Genomic DNA, 19,185 nt, shown 5'->3' on the forward strand with positions numbered 1-19,185 from the left:
ATCTATGATTACGTTTACACGTCACCCATCGGGTTTAATACATCCGTAGTTCTAAGACTGGCCAATCACAATCATTCCATTCTTTAGAGGAATAACTGTGATTGACCAGTTTCACAACTATGAATGTTATTAAACTCGATTAAGGGTGCCGTGTAACAGAGCTCAATGTTTAGTCTGATATGGGCTTTATGCCCGTATCAGACTACGCATTGAAAATTGAAGATTGAAGATTAAAGATTGGAATTTGACTAATTAAAATAAAAGGGACTAAAATTTCTTTGTCCTAATTGGTCAAATTTCAATCTTGAATCATGAATCTCAATCTTCAATGCGTAGTCTGATACGGGCTTTAGGCCTGCGCGTTATTATGCGTAAACTCGTCCTAATTACGAGCACACCATGTCTACTTGCATCTGACTATTGTAGATTTGGCCTTATATTTTCTCTTTCTAATTTATCTCTCTCTCTCTCTCTCTCTCTCTCTCTCTTTCTTTTTCTGTAAATACTCCGCAAGAACAAAGGAAAAGTATTCGAAGGACATCTCTAGATATATATATATATATGTATGTATACGCATCATACATGCAACATACAGCGGATATAGGACATAATAGGATATAGGAATCATTCGTAAAGTCCTGTGAATTTGCATAATCGCATAATGTATATGCATAGAGAGATCGACCAATCACGTGTCTAATATAAAGAATGCCATATTGCTGCGTTCTTTATATTAGATGGTTGATGATTGGTTGATTTTCTAAACATACGTATATGTGTGTATATATATATATATATACATTATACGATTAAGTTTGTCGGATAGGGCTTTACAAAATTGGAAAGGCGCTCACATTTGCGAACGTGCACGCCCGTCATTGTTAGTGCTTGAAGAGGTTAGTGGCGGGGACAAGACTCCTTTTCCAAAAACGTGCATCTTTTGTCACAACGTGAAAGATTAGTACGTAAGTTCCGTTTTATAAGCGTGTAACTTATAAAGAAATACAGGAAGCGCAATGCTTTAGAAGTTACATATCCGATAAAATTATCGACTGTTATTTATTTCGCGATAAATCCATACATTAATAAGAAAACGTTATCGGTGAACGAAGCAAAATGTATTCATAAAAAGATGATCATGCCAGCGGTTAGAGCGAATCTACGAAAAAAAGAAAGAGAAAGTGACAGTGAAAGATAGAGAACGGTAGACTTAGACAGACTTGGCGATATCGCTTGGAGAGTGATGGAATGGGGGCTATTTGAATTAAGAGGGTGCACATTTCCAAATAAGGTATTAAGGATATCTTCGTGTTTCTAGCGCTGCTACGTGGTCGTCGATCGAGTTACATTCTATCTACGATGTTACAGGCAGTGGCGGGAATACGAATTCTATTCTGCTGTTTCCGTCCATTTTATGAGCTATCGTTAACAAATGACTAATAGCTCATTAAAAATGTGTCACGCTCTAACGTAAGATAACGCTTTAACTACGATAACAAATAGTCGGAACAATAACTGCGACTATTGTTATCGGTAAACTATAACTCGGTTTGCATCGCATTTGTGTATGTATGTGTGTGTGTGTGTGTTGAAATCTCTTTTAACACATATATCTTTTGATTTTCAAAACATTACATTTTATACAAATATGTAAAATGAGACTCGTCCGATTTCATGATACGGCGTATATATGATCAAGTGAATATGCGTATCATGTATTATTTTGAATCGTTCTGAATCACGATCTCACGATCTGGCACGGGCACGGGCGCGGCCGCGGCTGCGGCCGCGGCCGCGCTCGCGCTCGCGCTCGCGCGCCCCGTCTATTTCGGTGAATCGAAATCATTTTTCGATGCACCATGTAAGGAGCGGAGGAAACGATCTCTTCATTCACTCGCGATAATCGGAAAAGCATGTTACTGTAATGTTGGTGACAGTTGTGATAAAATATATATCTATATGTGTATGTGCATCACATTTATACATATACACATACATACATACACATTTGTAAATATAGTGATTGAAAAGTTGCTGAAAATATACATATATTTCTTACATATCGGACGTATCCGTTTGATGATGAAAAGGCAGAGAGAGTAGGGAATCTATTTATATAATGGGGATATGTTTCATGCCGCAACGTCCGCTGCCCCATAGCGGACACGCGACACTAATTTATTAAAATAATCATAATAAACGCGTGCGCTCGCACGCACGCGTGTACGTATGAGCGACATATCGAGCACCGTGTCACCGTGTCACCGTGTCACTGTGGCACCGTGTACTGTGTACTGTGTACTGTTCATATAGAGATTATTTAATATTGATAGTTTTCTTTATCGCGTCTCTCTCGACAAATATCAATTTTATAATTGAAAATAGGTGTGCAGACATGTCTTTCCGCGTGGTACGTACCAGCAAGTTCCGCCACGTGTACGGAACTTCTTTGAAACGTGAACAATGTTACGACAATATTAGAGTGTCCAAATCATCATGGGACTCGACATTTTGTGCCGTGAATCCCAAATTTCTCGCTATTATCGTAGAATCGGCGGGTGGCGGTGCCTTTATCGTCTTACCGCATAATAAGGTAGGCTTTCGGTTTGTAACTCTTTATATTCTTGTTTTTTACATTTCAATTTCTCTAATCGATTACATTTAATTGATTTAATGTTTTATGTACGTTACTATGTATTGGAAAGAATATTTTTGTCAGTGCTTATTATATACAATATATCTATATACATAACTCGTTTTTCGCCAGATTGATAAAAGAATCTTTTACATAGTTTATATAATGTATACTATATCTTTCAAATAACGGCTTACAATATATTGTTGTAAAACATTATAGATAGGAAGAATACCAGCAGACTATCCTTTAGTAGGTGGACACAAAGGACCTGTGTTAGATATTGCATGGTGTCCTCATAACGATAATGTCATAGCTTCTGGTTCTGAAGATTGTGTTGTCAAAGTATGGCAAATACCTGATGGAAGTATTTCTAGGACATTAACCGAATCAATAGTAGATCTGCAACTACACCAACGCAGAGTCGGTTTAGTGCTATGGCATCCGTCCGCATTAAATGTCTTGCTGACAGCTGGTTCAGACAATCTCGTTATTATCTGGAATGTTGGTACAGGAGAAGCTTTAGTACGCATTGACTCTCATCCAGATGTGGTTTATTCTGCATGTTGGAACTGGGATGGATCTCGATTAGTTACTACTTGTAAAGATAAAAAAATTAGGATCTTGGATCCGAGGTCAGGTGAAATATTAGAAGAAGCCATAGCTCACGAAGGAAGCAAAGCAACTCGTGCCATCTTTTTAAGGTATGTGCTCTATATAAGGTACTAAATTTCAAAGATAACAGGCCGAATATTTCGTTCGGTTTTTTTAGGCTGTATTCCAAGGCGAACAAATTTTGATAAAAAGAATTTGACTAGATGGTAAAAAAAAACCGGACCTCGATATTCCATTTAGTTATCGAGACATTCGACCTGTTTGTTTGAAATTTAGCATTCTGTGCTAAATATATTTTTTAGCATCTATTCGAGTTTTTTTTTTTTTCCCCTTTTTAAATTTGTATATTATACAATGAGATTGATATGATTAAAAATAAAAAGAGACGGAGAAGAAAGCAATGCAACAAAAAGACGGAAAATAAACATACTTTGAAAAGTACATATGTACACACACACACACACACACACACACATACTTTTGATCTATGAAATATATAATATATTATATATATATATATATATATAGATCAAATCTCTCAAATACTAATTAACTGAATATTATAATCATAAGTTTTGGAAAATGAGACTTTGGAAAAAACATTAGTACTTAATTTTAATTTTCCTTAATTATTTAATTTCAAAGTTAGATATATACAGGCAAGTTTAGTACGCATCACTCTTATTTCACGAATAAAATATGTTATCTGATTATAAATATTATTACTCCATCCTTAGATATAAATATGAAATGCTCAATAGACTATATTTTATAAAGAGAGAAATGCTTCATTTAAATGCATAATTAACCCCAAGAAAAGACAAACCATTTTTTCATAATCTCATTAATATACTTACATGACGTAATTTATCTTGCTGCATTGTATTTCTTGAAATAACATTTAAAAGAAAGGATGCACTAATGAGTGAATTTTGCATGAGTGTGGTTATAGAAAATATATAAACGCTGAGCCAAAAAAATGTAAATAATATTGTTGTGCAACTTTTTTACTTTTGTTATATATATGGCAGTACATATAGATTATTCGTAGAAAAATATCTATAAAACAATCATCAAATGATATACATCCACCTTTTTACACAAATGCATTTGTAATCATACAATGTAAACAAATTATTTCACTGCAGAAATTGCCTATAGATGATTTCTTGAACATAGTCGTAATATTAGAATATTTTTTTCTCATTACTTCTATCTCTTCTTTTTCTTTTTCCCCTCTTCTTTTTCTCCTTTTTTTTTTCATGGTTATGTTTTCACGTCAACATACGTGATGGTATTTATTTTTCGCATCTCTTTCCGCTAGTATATTTTGTAACAGAAATATAGTTAGATACGCACGTAAAGGATACACTTGTTTCTTCATCATCTTGTATTTCCGGTTTGTGTAGTGCGAGATTCTGTAATTTTTAATGGAAAACTCCCAGACTGAATTTTCGACATGACGAAGATGCCAACTTAATAAATACAAGTGTCAAGACGTGCGCTCTGTAATTCTCCATAGATGTTACAGTAAGTATTGTACATCAACTTGTTAATTCGAGAATTGCTACTTATAAATGTAAGAATGCGTAAGTAAATATGTAAGTTATATCGAGAAACATTAATTTTTTTTTGGTATAGATATCTTTATAAAATATCATAATTATCACATTTATATCTGTGAAAGGAAGGGACAAAATATTGCAAGTGAAAGTTTACTTGAGCAATAGCACTGCATGTAATTATTTGCATTGTAATTATATTTCCTATATATATTACAACATGTAAGTGTGTAAGATGTTTTTTTTTTTTTTATGTGTAGTAATAAGGTGGATGTTGTAAAATTTTGATGATTAATCTTCATGTATAAGGGAATGTGATAATAGGATATTAATGACTAATGCAAATACACATATACGTACATATACAGAATCATGTTTATTGCAATCATGCCGAGATTAACATGCCAAATAATGAAGAGCTACTATGTTATATAGTATATATTAACAAAACCTTAGTGCATTTTGATCAAGTTATTTGCATTATATTTTCAGGGGTGGCTTGATCTTCACAACAGGTTTTAGTAAAATGTCAGAAAGACAATATTCTTTGCGAGCCCCTGACATCTTGGGCGAGCCAATAGTTATGGTAGAATTAGATACGAGCAACGGAGTTATGTTCCCTCTATATGATCCTGATACAAATTTAGTATATTTATGTGGCAAAGGTGATTCTGTGATCCGATATTTTGAAATTACACCCGAACCGCCCTTTGTTCACTACATCAATACATTTCAAACTCCTGATCCTCAACGAGGTATAGGAATGATGCCAAAACGAGGCTGTGATGTTAATAGCTGTGAAATAACCAGATTCTATCGATTAAATAATTCTGGCTTTTGCCAAGTGATATCTATGACAGTTCCAAGGAAGGTAAGACAATGTGTGGGAAAAAAAAGAAATCGAGAAATACCAAAGTCGATTCCAAAAGTAGACTAATAGTCTAGCGCGCTTGTTCTATATAATTGTATTCCAGTCTGAGCTTTTTCAAGAAGACTTATACCCCGATACTCCCGGTGACACAGCTGCAATCTCAGCGGAAGAATGGCAATCTGGCACCGATGCAGAGCCTGTATTGATATCCCTAAGAGATGGTTATCAGCCATCCGCTTCCAAAAATGAACTTAAAGTACAAAAGAAATCTAATATATTGAGTAAAGGAGCCAAGATCGCGTCTAATGCCGCACAAGATATAGCGCAAGTTTCGCCAGGAGCTTGTGTGTGTATATCGAAAATTTATTCCTTCTTATTTTTTTCTCGGCTGAGAGTGACTTAATCAAATAATTTAAATAATTTGATAATTATTCGTTATTTAATCTTCGTAGGAAGAATTATTGAGAGAATGCAGAGAAGAGATAAGAAAATTAAAAGCCGTAATCGTCAAGCACGAAGGAAGAATACGAGTGTTGGAATCGGCGGTCGCTCTTCAAATGAAAGAGGAAGAGCGGAAAGAAAAATCGGCTTCTCCGGATGGCAAAGAAACGCTCGCTTCCGACGAAGTATAAAGATCTCCAGATTTTGTTTTTTGACAAGATTCCGGTGTGACATTGCATCTCTAATGTAAAAACGTATTTTTTACTAGAATCACTAATATCTTATAATAAGAACGATCGTATATTTTGATATAACAACTTGTGTAAATAGTAGGTTTTAGCAATGCCGTGTGTCTTGACTCTGCAACAATCTTTGCTATTTATTGTACATCCACATTCATCGTATATTCTTTGTATTTGTATTATGTTTACATGCGTTTTATTAGTTAAAATTTTGTGTGTGTGAGTGTGTGTGTGGATGGGTGTGTGGGTATGTAATTTTAGAGGTATTTGCCATACATGATAATGTATGTTCCTAGAATTAAGTTTTTGCTCCATATTATGATATAACATATGAGACTTTTATGTATATGAACCTTTGTACGAATACTGTTTTGTGACGTACTTGTAGTGCCTAACTTGTACAGATATTTGCTGTTAAATAACAAAGAGTATTATATTTTGTTTCGACACATGATTTATATATATTGTACAATTATGTGAATCTAACCTTCCATTGTCAGCGAATATTATCTCCAGATATCACTTAATTGTAATGGGCTTGATAAGAGTCCGGGTACATTAAAAAACTTAAGCAGTAAAGCCCGTTTCAGATTATGCACTGAAGATTGAGATTGAAATTTGACCAATCAGAATAAAGAAATTTTAGTTCTTTTTGTTCCGATTAGTCAAATTCCAATTTTTAATCTTCAATTTTCAATTCATAGTCTGATATGGGCTTTACACAGCAGTAGAGTCCTATAATTTGTTCTTTTTAGCTAACCTGGGGCTGCATTAGAATTGCACTAGTTCAAGATAGTGTAGGCAAGTGCAAGAATATACATGGGTCTAAAAAGAACGGTATAGTAGTCAACATTTAGTGTAGTACAGTATATAGTCAACATTTGTTATGATCTTTATTTTATTACGATCTTTCTTCAACGAATATAAACAAAAGATTCTGAGAATAAACAATCGATAAGGACTTAAGAAGCAAATAACTGATGTCCATATAACAAAATAAATCACAAACAAAAAACGCGACATACATATTAATAAATTAGATTAAAATAATTAACATACAATAATTTACAAGACATGAATAATATAATATAAATAAAACAAAGTTAAAGAATAAAGCGCTGCAACGTCTGCGCTTTATTTTATTTTAGATAGGACCAAACATCTTTCAACACCTTAAGCCCATTGTACGTTCAAAAATTTTAATTGTAATCGTAAGACCGTAAGCAAATCGACCAATCACAATCAAGCATTCTAAAATGTAATAAAAATGTTTGAACTGTGATTGGTTCATTTGCTTACGGCTTTATGATTAGGATTAAGGCCGATATTACATTTGTCGTACGACAAACTTTTTAAGCGCATTGATTAGCTAATTTCTAGAGACTCGAGAAAGTTTCTATTTTGCAGCCAATCCATATGTTTAAAAAGTTTATCGTACAACAAATGTAATATCGGCGTATAAAGCCCATATCAGACTACGCATTGAAGATTGAGATTCAAGATTCAAGATGAATTTGACCAATCGGGACAAAGAAATTTTAGTCCTTTTTGTTCTGACTAGTCAAATTCCAATCTTTAATCCACAATCTTCAATTTTTAATGCGTAGTCTGACACGGGTTTAACATCGGTTTTTTATCTATCTATCCTTTCCACGCAGTTTTCTATTTCTAGTCTTTATGTTTTCGGTGGCCGAAATTCAATCTTTGGTTGCCTTTGGTCAATCCATAGACAGATATATCTAGACCGAGTATTGAGGAATAGGAGCAGAGGTGCACGTAGAAAAGGACATACTCTGTTTCGTGCTACTTGCGTTTTCTCTCGCTCGCACGTAGCATGACGAAAGAGAGCGCAAGGAGCACGAAACAGAGTATGTCCTTTTCTACGTGCATCTTTACCCCCACTTCTTAAATAAAGGCAAACGCTCGGTCTAGATTCTAGATATACTATGGCTGCGGTCGGGAAGACGCTAGAAATGCTTCGAGGCGTTGCATTAACCAATCAGAACAAAGAAATCTTTATTCTTTGTGTCCTGATTGGTCAACCAAACGCTTCGAAGCATTGTATTAACCAATCAGAATAAAGAAATCTTTACTCTTTTTATCCTGATTGGTCAATCAAACGCTTCAAAGCATTTCTAACGTCTTCCCGACCGCAGCTTATGTCTATGGCTGCAGCTATCCTTTGGTAATAGTGGTAGAGGTATAGCCGTGCGCGTCCAGTATGGTATATAGTTCAGTGGTCTAGATATACTATGTCTATGGATCAATCAGTCGCTGTTAGGTGTCGGTGGCCATAAGTTATCGGTTTAAAACGGTTTATTCCGCAGTTGGTCTGCTATCAAAGGATGTGTGTTTTCTGAAATTTTAGTGTCGCAACATTCGCTATAAACGAGGAACGCGTCTTATCTCGCTGTGAGTATATGTATACATCGCTATTACTTATCTAAAGAATCGACTCGAAAGATCCTATTGCTCGATTGTTTTGCTGTGATATTATTAATTAATCGTATCATTGGCGCGGCAGTATAACACTTCTATTTATCATTGGATATTTGACCAAGGATTCTCGTATCGATTCTCGAGTTTCGAAAATTGACTTGACTCGGTTGTTCAATTGCTGATTGAAAGATTGCCGAAAATAAATCGAGAAAAATACGCTAAACAATGTAATTAAACGTAATTACACGTAAACGCATAATTATAGATACACTTTGCATGTTAATAATGTTGAGTAGAGCGGATTTAATGTCCCGATCTCGTGTTGCAAGTCAGACGAGCAAGTCAAGACGACAAAGTACGATTAAATAACGCGTAATAAATAGTGTATACAGTAGTATATATGGGCTAAATATGTGCCTGTTGTTAATGCGAGCGACATTTCAAAGCATTTGGCACAGATATATATGCGAGATTTGCGAGCGTTATTTTAGCTACAATCTTGCGACATCGAGTCCATTATGTTCTGTGATATGCGCACATTTTGAAGTATAATATATACATATTTGAAATTTATCAAATTTTTCGACTAACTCTACTGATGTGGTCAGTAATATCAGCGGATTGTACCGGTAATTTTTATGCATTTTTTGCGCAAGAGCTTCTCTATGTATAAACACTATCATTAATTCTACAATAACATATATCCTCTAATATGAATCATATATCCGGACAGCTTTTTTCCTCCTTTTTTGCAAATCAATGCAGTTCATGTCTCTAACAATTATTAGATTAAAAAAAAAAAAAAGATCGAAATAGCATGTGCGACCAGACAGTGACGTACTCTCGATCTCTTCGTGGATTTCATGAGATTGCACGAGCCGATTACATGACCGCGTTCGTATCCGCGTGGATGTAACACCAAATGTCACTTACGTAATCCCACGTGCTTTAAGCTCTTATCAAGGTTGTCGGATGAAATCAGTATATGTCGTACGTTATACTCGTATGTATGCACGTGTATGCATGAGACATTTATGCATGTATATATACTATATATAATACTATATATAATTATAATGATGAAAAAGTCAACTTTTTTTTTGTGTCATGATAATTTTGCGATATAATGTACAATTTTTAAATTATTTACAGTGTATGTATAATGAACGTATATATATACAGTGTATATACTATGTATATACGAGCGTACACAAAACGTGTATCCTTTTAAATTAAGGCTTTTTGCAGCTTTTTGAAAATATCTATTACTTTAAATAAATTTTACAGACAACTCACTATACACACATATATATATATAATATATTGTATATTGAGTGCGCGCGCGCGTATATGTATATTTGTATAGTTTAAAGCTAAATGATATTTGTATTACATAGCATATATATATCATGTATGTATTACATTATTATTATTATTATTATTATTATTATTATTATTATTATTATATAATGTTTTGCTGAAATTGATATATAAGAATCTAAAGTAAGAAATATTTCTATATATAGTCTTTCTTATATTTTAACACACACACGCACACACACACAGAGTGGCCCACATAAAGCGTTACAAGCTAATAACTCTAAAAATATTTGTTAAATCAAAAAATTGTTCATAAGAAAGTTTCAAAGGGTCTTTCTAACTATATAAACATAAAATTGTAAAAAAAATAATTATTTTTAAGAAAAAGTATGTAATTATTTACAATGTATTTTTTAAAACTTTTTTTTTTTCCCCCACTAGTTGATTTGTCTCATTATTCTGTACATAAAAGTATTACTGTAAGATTATCGAAAATTAAATATTTTACGAGATATTTTATTTTTTATAACAAAATATGTCAGATTAAGATATAAAATAACTCAAAAAGTATTTAATAAAAAATACTTTATTATAGTGTTTTGAAAAGTTCTCGAGATAAGCTACAGAAATGTGCAATAAAAAATGGAGGATTCCCTTTAAAATTTTTAAGTTACTCCCCGCCCCCGTTAGAGAGAGAGCGGGGGCAATTTTATGTTTACGTAGTTAGAAAGGCCTCTCGAAAATATAAAACTTTTTCATGAACAATTTTTTAATTTGACAAATATTTTTAGAATTATTAGCTTGTAACACTTTATGTGGTCCACCCTGTATATATGAAAGTATAAATATATAAATTCTTGCATATTGTAATAAATATAATCTCTCATCTATATGTGTATATACATACATATGTGTGTGTGTGTGTGTGTGTAAATATGTATATAATGTAGATTTTATGTGTTCTGAAAATATGTACATATCTATTTCTATGTATGTATATATTTCTTGATTTCAGTTTTTCTGGCTAAAATCGACGAATTGACAGAAGATGACATCACTTAGATTATTTGTAGCAGGGGCAAGTGTCATAGGTGCTGGTACTCTCACTTCACACTTTCTTTTGACAGATACTACAGTAAGTATATATGCATGATAACGCATGATAATCGTAATGCGATCAAAGATTACTCGAAAACCGCAAATATATGTCCGCGCGTATTCCTTAACTCTGTTATTATACATATATGTGTCATATATATTGCAAACAATGCAATGTCGCTCATATTTAAATCATACCTAGATGCCACTAATTGCATACATACTTATTTCTCAAGGCAATGACGGTTATAGGTACACGCTGAAAAGGGAAAACCAAGACCGCCTCGAAGGACTTTACCGACACGAGAGAATCAAGTAAAGACTTTAAAGTCGCAAGAATATGATGTACTAATAATCGGAGGTGGTGCGACAGGGGCAGGCTGCGCTCTGGATGCTTGCACGCGAGGTAAATTTACTGCCTTGATTTTTATTTGCTCGGAAAAAAGAAAGAATAAGAAAACAATAACGTTATACTTTCTCAAAGGTTTGAAGACTGCGTTGATCGAAGCTGATGATTTTGCATCTGGGACTTCTTCCCGAAGCACAAAGCTAATTCATGGCGGTGTACGATATTTGCAAAAAGCCATCATGCAATTGGACATCGAGCAATACAGAATGGTAAAAGAAGCACTTCACGAACGTGCGTCGATGCTGCAGAGCGCACCGCATTTGGCGCATCCATTACCCATTATGCTGCCAGTTTATACGTATGTTTATATATGCTACAAGTATAGTCCTTTAACGCTGCTTGACTTCTTCTTCACACACATATGTGCATTACTTTTGTCAGATGGTGGCAGATTCCTTATTATTGGTTCGGCATTAAGATGTATGATCTGGTAGCAGGTAGTAAAACAGTGAAGTCGTCATACTATCTAAGTAAATCAAACGCTTTAGAACTTTTTCCGATGCTGAAAGGCGACAAACTGACGGGAGCTATTGTCTACTACGATGGTATTCGTCCTCGGACGCAAAATCTCCCTCTTACAATTTTTACATAGAGATAGCGCATATATATATATATATATCTCCTATTCTTAAATATGTCATTTGGCATATAATACAGGTCAGCAAGATGATGCTAGAATGAATTTGGCAATCGCTCTGACAGCTTCGAGACATGGAGCAACAGTTGTAAATCACGTTAAAGTGGTTAATCTGCTGAAAGGTCTCGACAAGGTATATATTAGTATGTATGTAATAGTTGTAAAATGAGAATATTTTCTCAAAAAGTTTTTCCATCTGAACAAAAGGATGGCAAACGTGTCCTCGTGGGTGCTCACCTCAAGGATGAACTTACGGGAGAGGAATGGGACGTAAAGGCTAAGGCGATAATCAACGCGACTGGTCCCTTTACCGATCATATCAGAAAGATGGACGATCAGAACGTTCAGTCTATCTGCTCTCCATCTTCCGGAGTTCACATAGTACTGCCAGGATATTACAGGTAATATAAAAAAGCTAACATATTAATATATGTGTAATAATGCATTACTCAATTCGTTGCAATTTATCTCTTGATGTAGTGATTTTTTTCTATATTTTCTATATACTATGATATTGCTCTAGTCCTGACCAGATGGGTCTACTCGATCCAGCGACGAGTGACGGCCGTGTTATCTTCTTTTTGCCATGGCAAAAGCAAACTATTGCGGGAACAACCGATCTACCGTGCGAGGTAACGCATAATCCTCGGCCCACAGAAGACGAAATCATGTTCATCCTACAGGAAGTAAAAAACTATTTAAATCCGGATGTCGAGGTACGCCGCGGGGACGTTCTCTCCGCCTGGAGCGGTATCAGACCGCTCGTTTCCGATCCGAACAAACCAAACACGCAATCGCTTGCCAGGAATCATATCGTGCACGTTAGTCCTACGAATCTCATCACGATAGCAGGCGGCAAATGGACGACTTACCGAGCGATGGCTCAAGAAACTATTGACGCGGCCATAAAAGGTACATTAAGCGAATCAATCAATGGCAGCAAAAATCTTTTTTTTTTCCTTTTTTTTTTCTTTTTCTTTTTCTGTCTATCTTTCTTTCTTTTTTTTCTTTCTTCTCTCTCTCTCTCTCTCTCTCTCTCTCTCTCTCTCTCTTTTAATGCATCTGTAAAAGACTCATCGATACTTGTTTAAAGCTTGCGACTTACAACCAGAAAGACCTTGCCAGACTGATGGCTTCCTTCTGGAAGGTGCTCAGGGTTGGAGTCCTACAATGTACATTAGATTGGTGCAGGACTTTGGTTTAGAATGCGAAGTCGCGCAACACTTGTCTAAGAGCTACGGAGATCGTGCGTTCGCCGTAGCTAAAATGGCTTCTCTGACAGGGAAACGATGGCCAATTATTGGAAAAAAGATTCATCCGGAATTCCCATACATCGATGCTGAAGTGAGTGCTTCTCACGTATTTGAAATATCGATCAACTATTAAGTCAACATCTTTACATTCCAATGATCAAGTTTAAACCGATATACTTTAATACGTATTAAGTACTACATTGGCCAATTATAGCTATTTCATTCTTTAAAGGAAAGGCTATGATTGGCCAGTATAATACTTAGTAGATATTAAAGAATATCGGTGTAAATTAGGCCAATATTCGATATATCCGAAATATATATTATACATTTCAGATACGTTACGGTGTACGAGAATACGCTAGAACTGCGATCGATATGATCGCGCGTCGGTTAAGACTCGCTTTTCTTAATGTGCAAGCAGCTCAAGAGGCATTACCAGTCATCATAGATATCATGGCCGAGGAGTTGCATTGGTCGACGGAGGAGAAGAAGAAGCAACATCGTGAGGCCAGCGAATTTCTCGCACAGGAAATGGGTCAAATGGTGAACCGTGCTTCTCGTGACAAAATTCCCATCAACCTCACCAAAGACGAGATCCAGCTCTACATCAAGCGCTTTGGAATTATAGACAAGGACAAAAAGGGATATGTGTCTATTAATGATATTAGACGAGGATTAAAGGTTTGCATACGAATTTCGATGTTCTGTGACACTTTCTATACGCTTCTCTCCTCTTTAATTGTCATCGATATCCATTAATCGCCGATGTGCAGGTATTAGGTATAAGAATGAACCAGGACGAGATGCACAGCTTGTTGAATGAAATTGATCTTACTTACAACGGTCAAATGGAATTACAAGACTACTTGCAGGTAAATCGTCAAGCATATACTTGACATATATTTTTTTCTGCTCTTCGCAGCTCTTTGGAGATAAGGAAGTACCGGGTGAAGAACTTCACGAAATTCTACGCGAAATCGACACCAATATGAATGGTCAAGTTGAATTGGATGAATATCTTCAGGTCTGTGACATTGCGCATTGTGCACACAGTCACAGTCTTCTTGTTACATTTCTTTTTGTTATACGTATATTGCTTTTTCTTAAAGCGATATTTTTTTATTTTCTTGTTTGCATGATTATGTGTGATACTAAACTAATAACAATCTTCTAAACTGATAGAGAAATTAGCAATTATTTATTATTTATTATTTATCTTTCATCCTTCCAAGTTTTTTTTTTTTTTTTTTTTTTTTAATCGCATGCCGTTTTAGATTTTATAATATATGAATATCGGAAATTATATCATCTTTAATATCTTTTTGTTAATATATATATACTTATATAAATCACTCGCTACATGTATATGTATTACTTTTATATATAGATGATGTCAGCTATAAAGTCTGGTCATGTGGCGTATTCACGTTTTGCACGGATGGCTGAAATGGAGGAAGCGCAGCACGAAAAAGAAATGCTCAAGAAACAAATAAGTGTCGAGAGATCGGGTGGAGGACTGTGAAGAGAAACCCATCTCCTTATAGATTGCAAAGTTTTGAAAAATATGTTTTACATCCTTGTTTGATTTGACATGTTTTATCATATGTATTTATTATAGAGTACAAGTACATTGAATCAAGCTCACATACGTTTATCTGTGTATGTGCACCAAAATCAACAATCAAATAATCTCTTACAAAAAATAAAATTCGTGAATATAATAATTAGAAAAATATACAAACAGTTTAAATAATACAATTTGATATTAAATAATTCACAGCACTCTGACTGGAACTTTATCGTATCTTTTCTTTACATGCATCCTCCGCATGTATATTTTTATCAATAAACAAAATTTAAATTACATGTATGTATTCATGCACACCAGTAATTAAAATTGTGTATGTGTATGTGTGTGTATGTGTGTGTATATGCATACATTTTAAGGGAAAAGTTTTAAATCTATCTAAGACTTTCTTTGTAATGCGGCGTGCATGTTTTACTTGCATTGCATTGCATATTATGTACAAATTACAGAATATTGTATTTGTATTATATATATATACATATATGCATGTGCTGATGCATTATAGAAAGTACAATTGTATCCTATTCTTGTAACGAGAGTGTGCTGTATGTAACATAGGAACTTTACCATGCTGGATTGTATAATATTTATATATAATATTTATAGTATTTACAATTGTACACATTATGTATCATTTAATTCAAAATAATTGCTCCCTTTCGCCAATATTTATCTGAATTGAGATTTGTGGATATAACGCATTGTAAAAAATGTTTCTGGTATGTTAAAGAAGTCTTGTCATTCAATTTTAGAAACTAAACTTATAAATAATAGGTTACACTATTATTTACATTATTGTGTATCTCTATCTCGTCATATTATATTAAGATTGTATAAATTATAGATATTGTATATTGCAAGATTACTTAATTTATTATCATTGATGCGATTGATAAGCATGTTGTCTCGTCATGAATTATTTTATAATTGTCACATCAATAAAGTTGATGTCAAGCACAGAATTTGGAGTATTATGTTACATTATTAAATTTAGAAATTAATAGTAATATGCTACAAATTTTATATTACAAATGGTTGATATTTGTATTATATACATATATGTATTTATGCATCTATAGAACAATTTGCGATTTATCTCTTTGCCTCTCGCATTGAACATTTTTTTTATCGCTGTTAGAATCGAGAACCGTGAAATAAATGAATTTCAGAAAAAAAATAAATTACAATTTTTGTGTAAGGGGGGAGATAGAAAAAGGAAGAAAGGGGAAATTTGATGATTTAAAACGATTTGTCTTTGTCATGCATGTATTTGGAAATGCTGTGAAACTTTATTTAAAATGTATTTCTTATCAATATTTCGCAAATTAAACACGAAACTGTTTGTGCGGATGAACGTAATGAATTCGATTCAGTAAAATGCCGATATGTTATGGTAAACCACGATGGATATAATGTATGAAATGAAAGGTGGGGGGAAGCGAAAGACTAGAGAAACGAAAGTAGAGGGAGGTGCGCGTGGTTTAGCCCTTTGTAATGGGGTGGGCGTCCGAAGTGACACCGCGTACGCCCCTGTCGAATGACGCCCCAGCCAGCTGCAATCAGCTCTAGCTAGCTCGGTTGGCGAGCAGCCGCACGAATCAGCACGGCCGACTACCAATCGGCGAGGCTGTGCCGTCGTGACGAACGTACGGCGACGTTGCCATCTCGCGCACCGCCCATTGGCCCCACGAGTATGTACATACGTGCGTCCGTCGTAGCTCGACGAGTCTCATTACGACAGTATTTGTTAGTATTCGTTTTAACATTTCCGCGAACGTGAATAAATGACTAAACGGAGAGTGTGGTGGATGTGGAATATATGATGCACGTGTCGGTAGATTGCACGATAGTTTGACAAGTCACACGAATTGTCGCAGCTGCATCACTTTTCATCGACTCCCCTCGGCCAATGATACTGTGCGCGTCACACAATTTCTATCCATCTACACGCGGAGAGCGATATCGTCAAAACTTGATGCGAATTGTTCCGTGATGTAAACGGCAATTTTAAGCTAATATATCATACACATCCTGCTCGATCGTGTATCGATCAACGCAAAATAATGCAGCCACTACTAATGGTCGTGTAGTATAGTGCGCGGGCGCAATACTACGGCACAGAGACGCGCTCGCGTGCGTGGCACGTGCGTAAGTGTGTGTATATAATTCTTTTTTTATTTTTTCTTTCTTTATATAAGTGACTTTGTGCGCGGTATGTACGAGAGCTCTCGTGAATAATGCTTCACTACTTGCTTGTATATTATGCAAACGGCGAAACGCACGATAACGAGTACAGTTCCGTTTTTATCGAATCAGGTCGGTTCTTCGTGATCAGTGTGCTTTCTTGATTGAGAAAGAGACGCACATGTTTTCGCATAATTACTTGTAACGGTACGAATCGAACTAGTAGCGACAACGCAACATAGTGGCGTTTGCATTTGGCGTTGGCGTTGGCGTTGGCGTTGGCGTTGGCGTTGGCATTGGCGTTGGCGTTGCCGTTGGCATTGGCGTTGGCGTTGGCGGTGGCATTGGCGTTGGCGTTGGCGGTGGCGGTGGCGGTGGCGGTGGCATAACATTAACAGTGTGAGTATGTATGTACACTTGCGCGAAAGGAACACGTGTTTATTTTCCAAGTTAGGTGGAGTCCCGTGTTCAAAGTGGGTGGAGGCTGCATCGCGAGTCGGCCTTCCCTGTTATCACAGATATCGCATAAGAGCGCAAACGAGCGGCAACAGCCAAGTGGGCGGTATGACGACACACGCTACTTGCCATTGTGTTGGAAGTTGGATGGAACATGGAACTCGTGCGCGTGCTTCGATATGAATCGGGTGGGGCGGTAGAAACAGGGGCGTAAGGAGGCGGTCCTCGATTGGATTCTCGCGGTTCGCGACGGCCTTCTTTGTTCCCTCTTATTGTTAGAGAATGGTTAAAGAAAGCGGCATAAAGCGCGATTTTTTAGCCGCGCAAGCTGCTCGATGTTTGCCGTTCTCTTATCTTATATTAACAAAGCGATCCAAGGCGATTCGCGTAATTCACTTTTAAAAATAAAAATCTGCGTCTTTTTTCTCCAATTCTGTGTTTGAATCTTTGTTATCAGCTCGAAATATTTTAATCCAAATTATGATACAAACTTGTTGACGTTTTTCCAACAGCATATTCTCAATTTACGATATATACATATATACATACATACATATATATATATATATATATATGTGTGTGTGTGTGTGTGTGTGTGTGTGTGTGTGTGTGTGTGTGTGTGTGTGTGTGTGTGTGTGTGTGTGTGTGTGTGTGTGTGTGTGTGTGTGTGTGTGTGTGTGTGAAATCGAAAAGAAAAGACCTTTACCATTTTTTTCTATAACACTTAATAAAAGAGTTATTATTGAATAAAGTCTGGCCAATCAGCGCCGATCTTTAGCCGGGCGCATGTCGATGAGCCGCGCGCTGTGAAGTGTGCAGCGGCGCATACTATTAGGCGCGCGGCTCACCGACGTGCGCCCGGCTAAAAATCGGCGCTGATTGCTCAGACTTTACTCAACATAACTCTTTTATTAAGTGTTAAGCAGCGTCTACAATAAGATTTTAAGCCCTAAGCCTTAAGAAATTGACTAATCACAGTCGAGTATTCTCCTCATACTTGACTATGATTGGTCAATTTCTTAAGGCTTAGGGCTTAAAATCTTATTGTAGATGCCGCATTATAGAAAAAAATGATAAAGGACTTTTCTTCTCGATTTCATCTGCTTTAAGCGGGGAGCACACACTTTTGCATAAACGTATAATCATAAGCATAAGAAATTTGATTTCCTTATGCATAAGGAAATTGACCAATCAAATTCCTTATAATTCCTTATGATTATGCGCTTATGCAAAAGTGCTCCCCGCTTTACCTGCATACGACCGGTGATGCCAGACACCCTGTATATATACATATGACACTCACATACATACGTACATACGTACATACGTACATACATACATACATATATATAATGTTACGATATCTTTATCATAAATTAATAAAACTCAAATTATCAAACTGCTAAAATTAAAACTATTTCTTTCTTTTCTT

General features: G+C 35.6%; 2 protein-coding genes and 1 long non-coding RNA gene across 9 annotated transcripts; 2 read left to right on the forward strand and 1 right to left on the reverse strand.

Annotated features, from left to right (window-relative positions):
* Positions 1-872: 872 nt before the first annotated feature.
* On the forward strand, positions 873-6,820 carry Coro (protein coronin). 5 transcript variants are annotated; one of them, XM_070315070.1, is made up of 8 exons: positions 873-961; positions 1,133-1,291; positions 1,369-1,470; positions 2,386-2,593; positions 2,858-3,339; positions 5,305-5,683; positions 5,787-6,029; positions 6,136-6,820. In XM_070315070.1, the coding sequence occupies exons 3-8, from the start codon at positions 1,433-1,435 to the stop codon at positions 6,313-6,315; spliced, it is 1,530 nt and encodes a 509-aa protein (XP_070171171.1). In that variant the 5' UTR covers positions 873-961; positions 1,133-1,291; positions 1,369-1,432; the 3' UTR covers positions 6,316-6,820. The 5 variants fall into 5 exon arrangements, with proteins under 5 accessions (XP_070171171.1, XP_070171172.1, XP_070171175.1 ...); XM_070315069.1 differs by lacking the exon at positions 873-961 and having other exon boundaries at positions 979-1,291; XM_070315071.1 differs by lacking the exons at positions 1,133-1,291; positions 1,369-1,470.
* Gpo1 (glycerophosphate oxidase 1) lies at positions 873-15,448 on the forward strand. Of its 3 annotated transcripts, none has more exons than XM_070315067.1 (12): positions 873-961; positions 11,141-11,260; positions 11,476-11,629; positions 11,708-11,930; positions 12,014-12,177; positions 12,290-12,402; positions 12,477-12,670; positions 12,793-13,181; positions 13,363-13,613; positions 13,859-14,206; positions 14,448-14,549; positions 14,913-15,448. In XM_070315067.1, exons 2-12 carry the CDS (start codon positions 11,174-11,176, stop codon positions 15,045-15,047), a joined length of 2,160 nt encoding a protein of 719 aa, XP_070171168.1. In that variant the 5' UTR covers positions 873-961; positions 11,141-11,173; the 3' UTR covers positions 15,048-15,448. The 3 variants fall into 3 exon arrangements, with proteins under 3 accessions (XP_070171168.1, XP_070171169.1, XP_070171167.1); XM_070315068.1 differs by lacking the exons at positions 873-961; positions 14,448-14,549 and adding exons at positions 8,630-8,778; positions 14,299-14,397; XM_070315066.1 differs by lacking the exon at positions 873-961 and adding an exon at positions 8,630-8,778.
* On the reverse strand, positions 2,615-4,925 carry LOC138944156 (uncharacterized). The gene is made up of 3 exons (XR_011448658.1): positions 4,621-4,925; positions 4,108-4,168; positions 2,615-3,132 (listed from the first exon to the last, which is right to left on the reverse strand). It is a non-coding gene; the product is annotated as an uncharacterized lncRNA (long non-coding RNA).
* Positions 15,449-19,185: the final 3,737 nt, after the last annotated feature.

This window comes from Polyergus mexicanus, unplaced genomic scaffold (genome assembly GCF_030449975.1).
Source record: "Polyergus mexicanus isolate NDT 795.1 unplaced genomic scaffold, iyPolMexi1.0 SCAF_101, whole genome shotgun sequence".
Taxonomy (NCBI): Eukaryota; Metazoa; Arthropoda; class Insecta; order Hymenoptera; family Formicidae; genus Polyergus; species Polyergus mexicanus.

Excerpts from the sequence above, each read along its gene's own strand:
- Coro (XM_070315070.1), top strand. The coding sequence starts at position 1,433 with ATGACTAATAGCTCATTAAAAATGTGTCACGCTCTAAC. Across the intron at positions 5,684-5,786 it reads CTATGACAGTTCCAAGGAAG|TCTGAGCTTTTTCAAGAAGA; the intron begins GTAAGACAATGT and ends ATTGTATTCCAG. Across the intron at positions 6,030-6,135 it reads AAGTTTCGCCAGGAGCTTGT|GAAGAATTATTGAGAGAATG; the intron begins GTGTGTATATCG and ends TAATCTTCGTAG.
- Gpo1 (XM_070315067.1), top strand. The coding sequence starts at position 11,174 with ATGACATCACTTAGATTATTTGTAGCAGGGGCAAGTGTCATAGGTGCT. Across the intron at positions 11,261-11,475 it reads TTCTTTTGACAGATACTACA|GTACACGCTGAAAAGGGAAA; the intron begins GTAAGTATATAT and ends TGACGGTTATAG. Across the intron at positions 12,178-12,289 it reads AGCTATTGTCTACTACGATG|GTCAGCAAGATGATGCTAGA; the intron begins GTATTCGTCCTC and ends CATATAATACAG.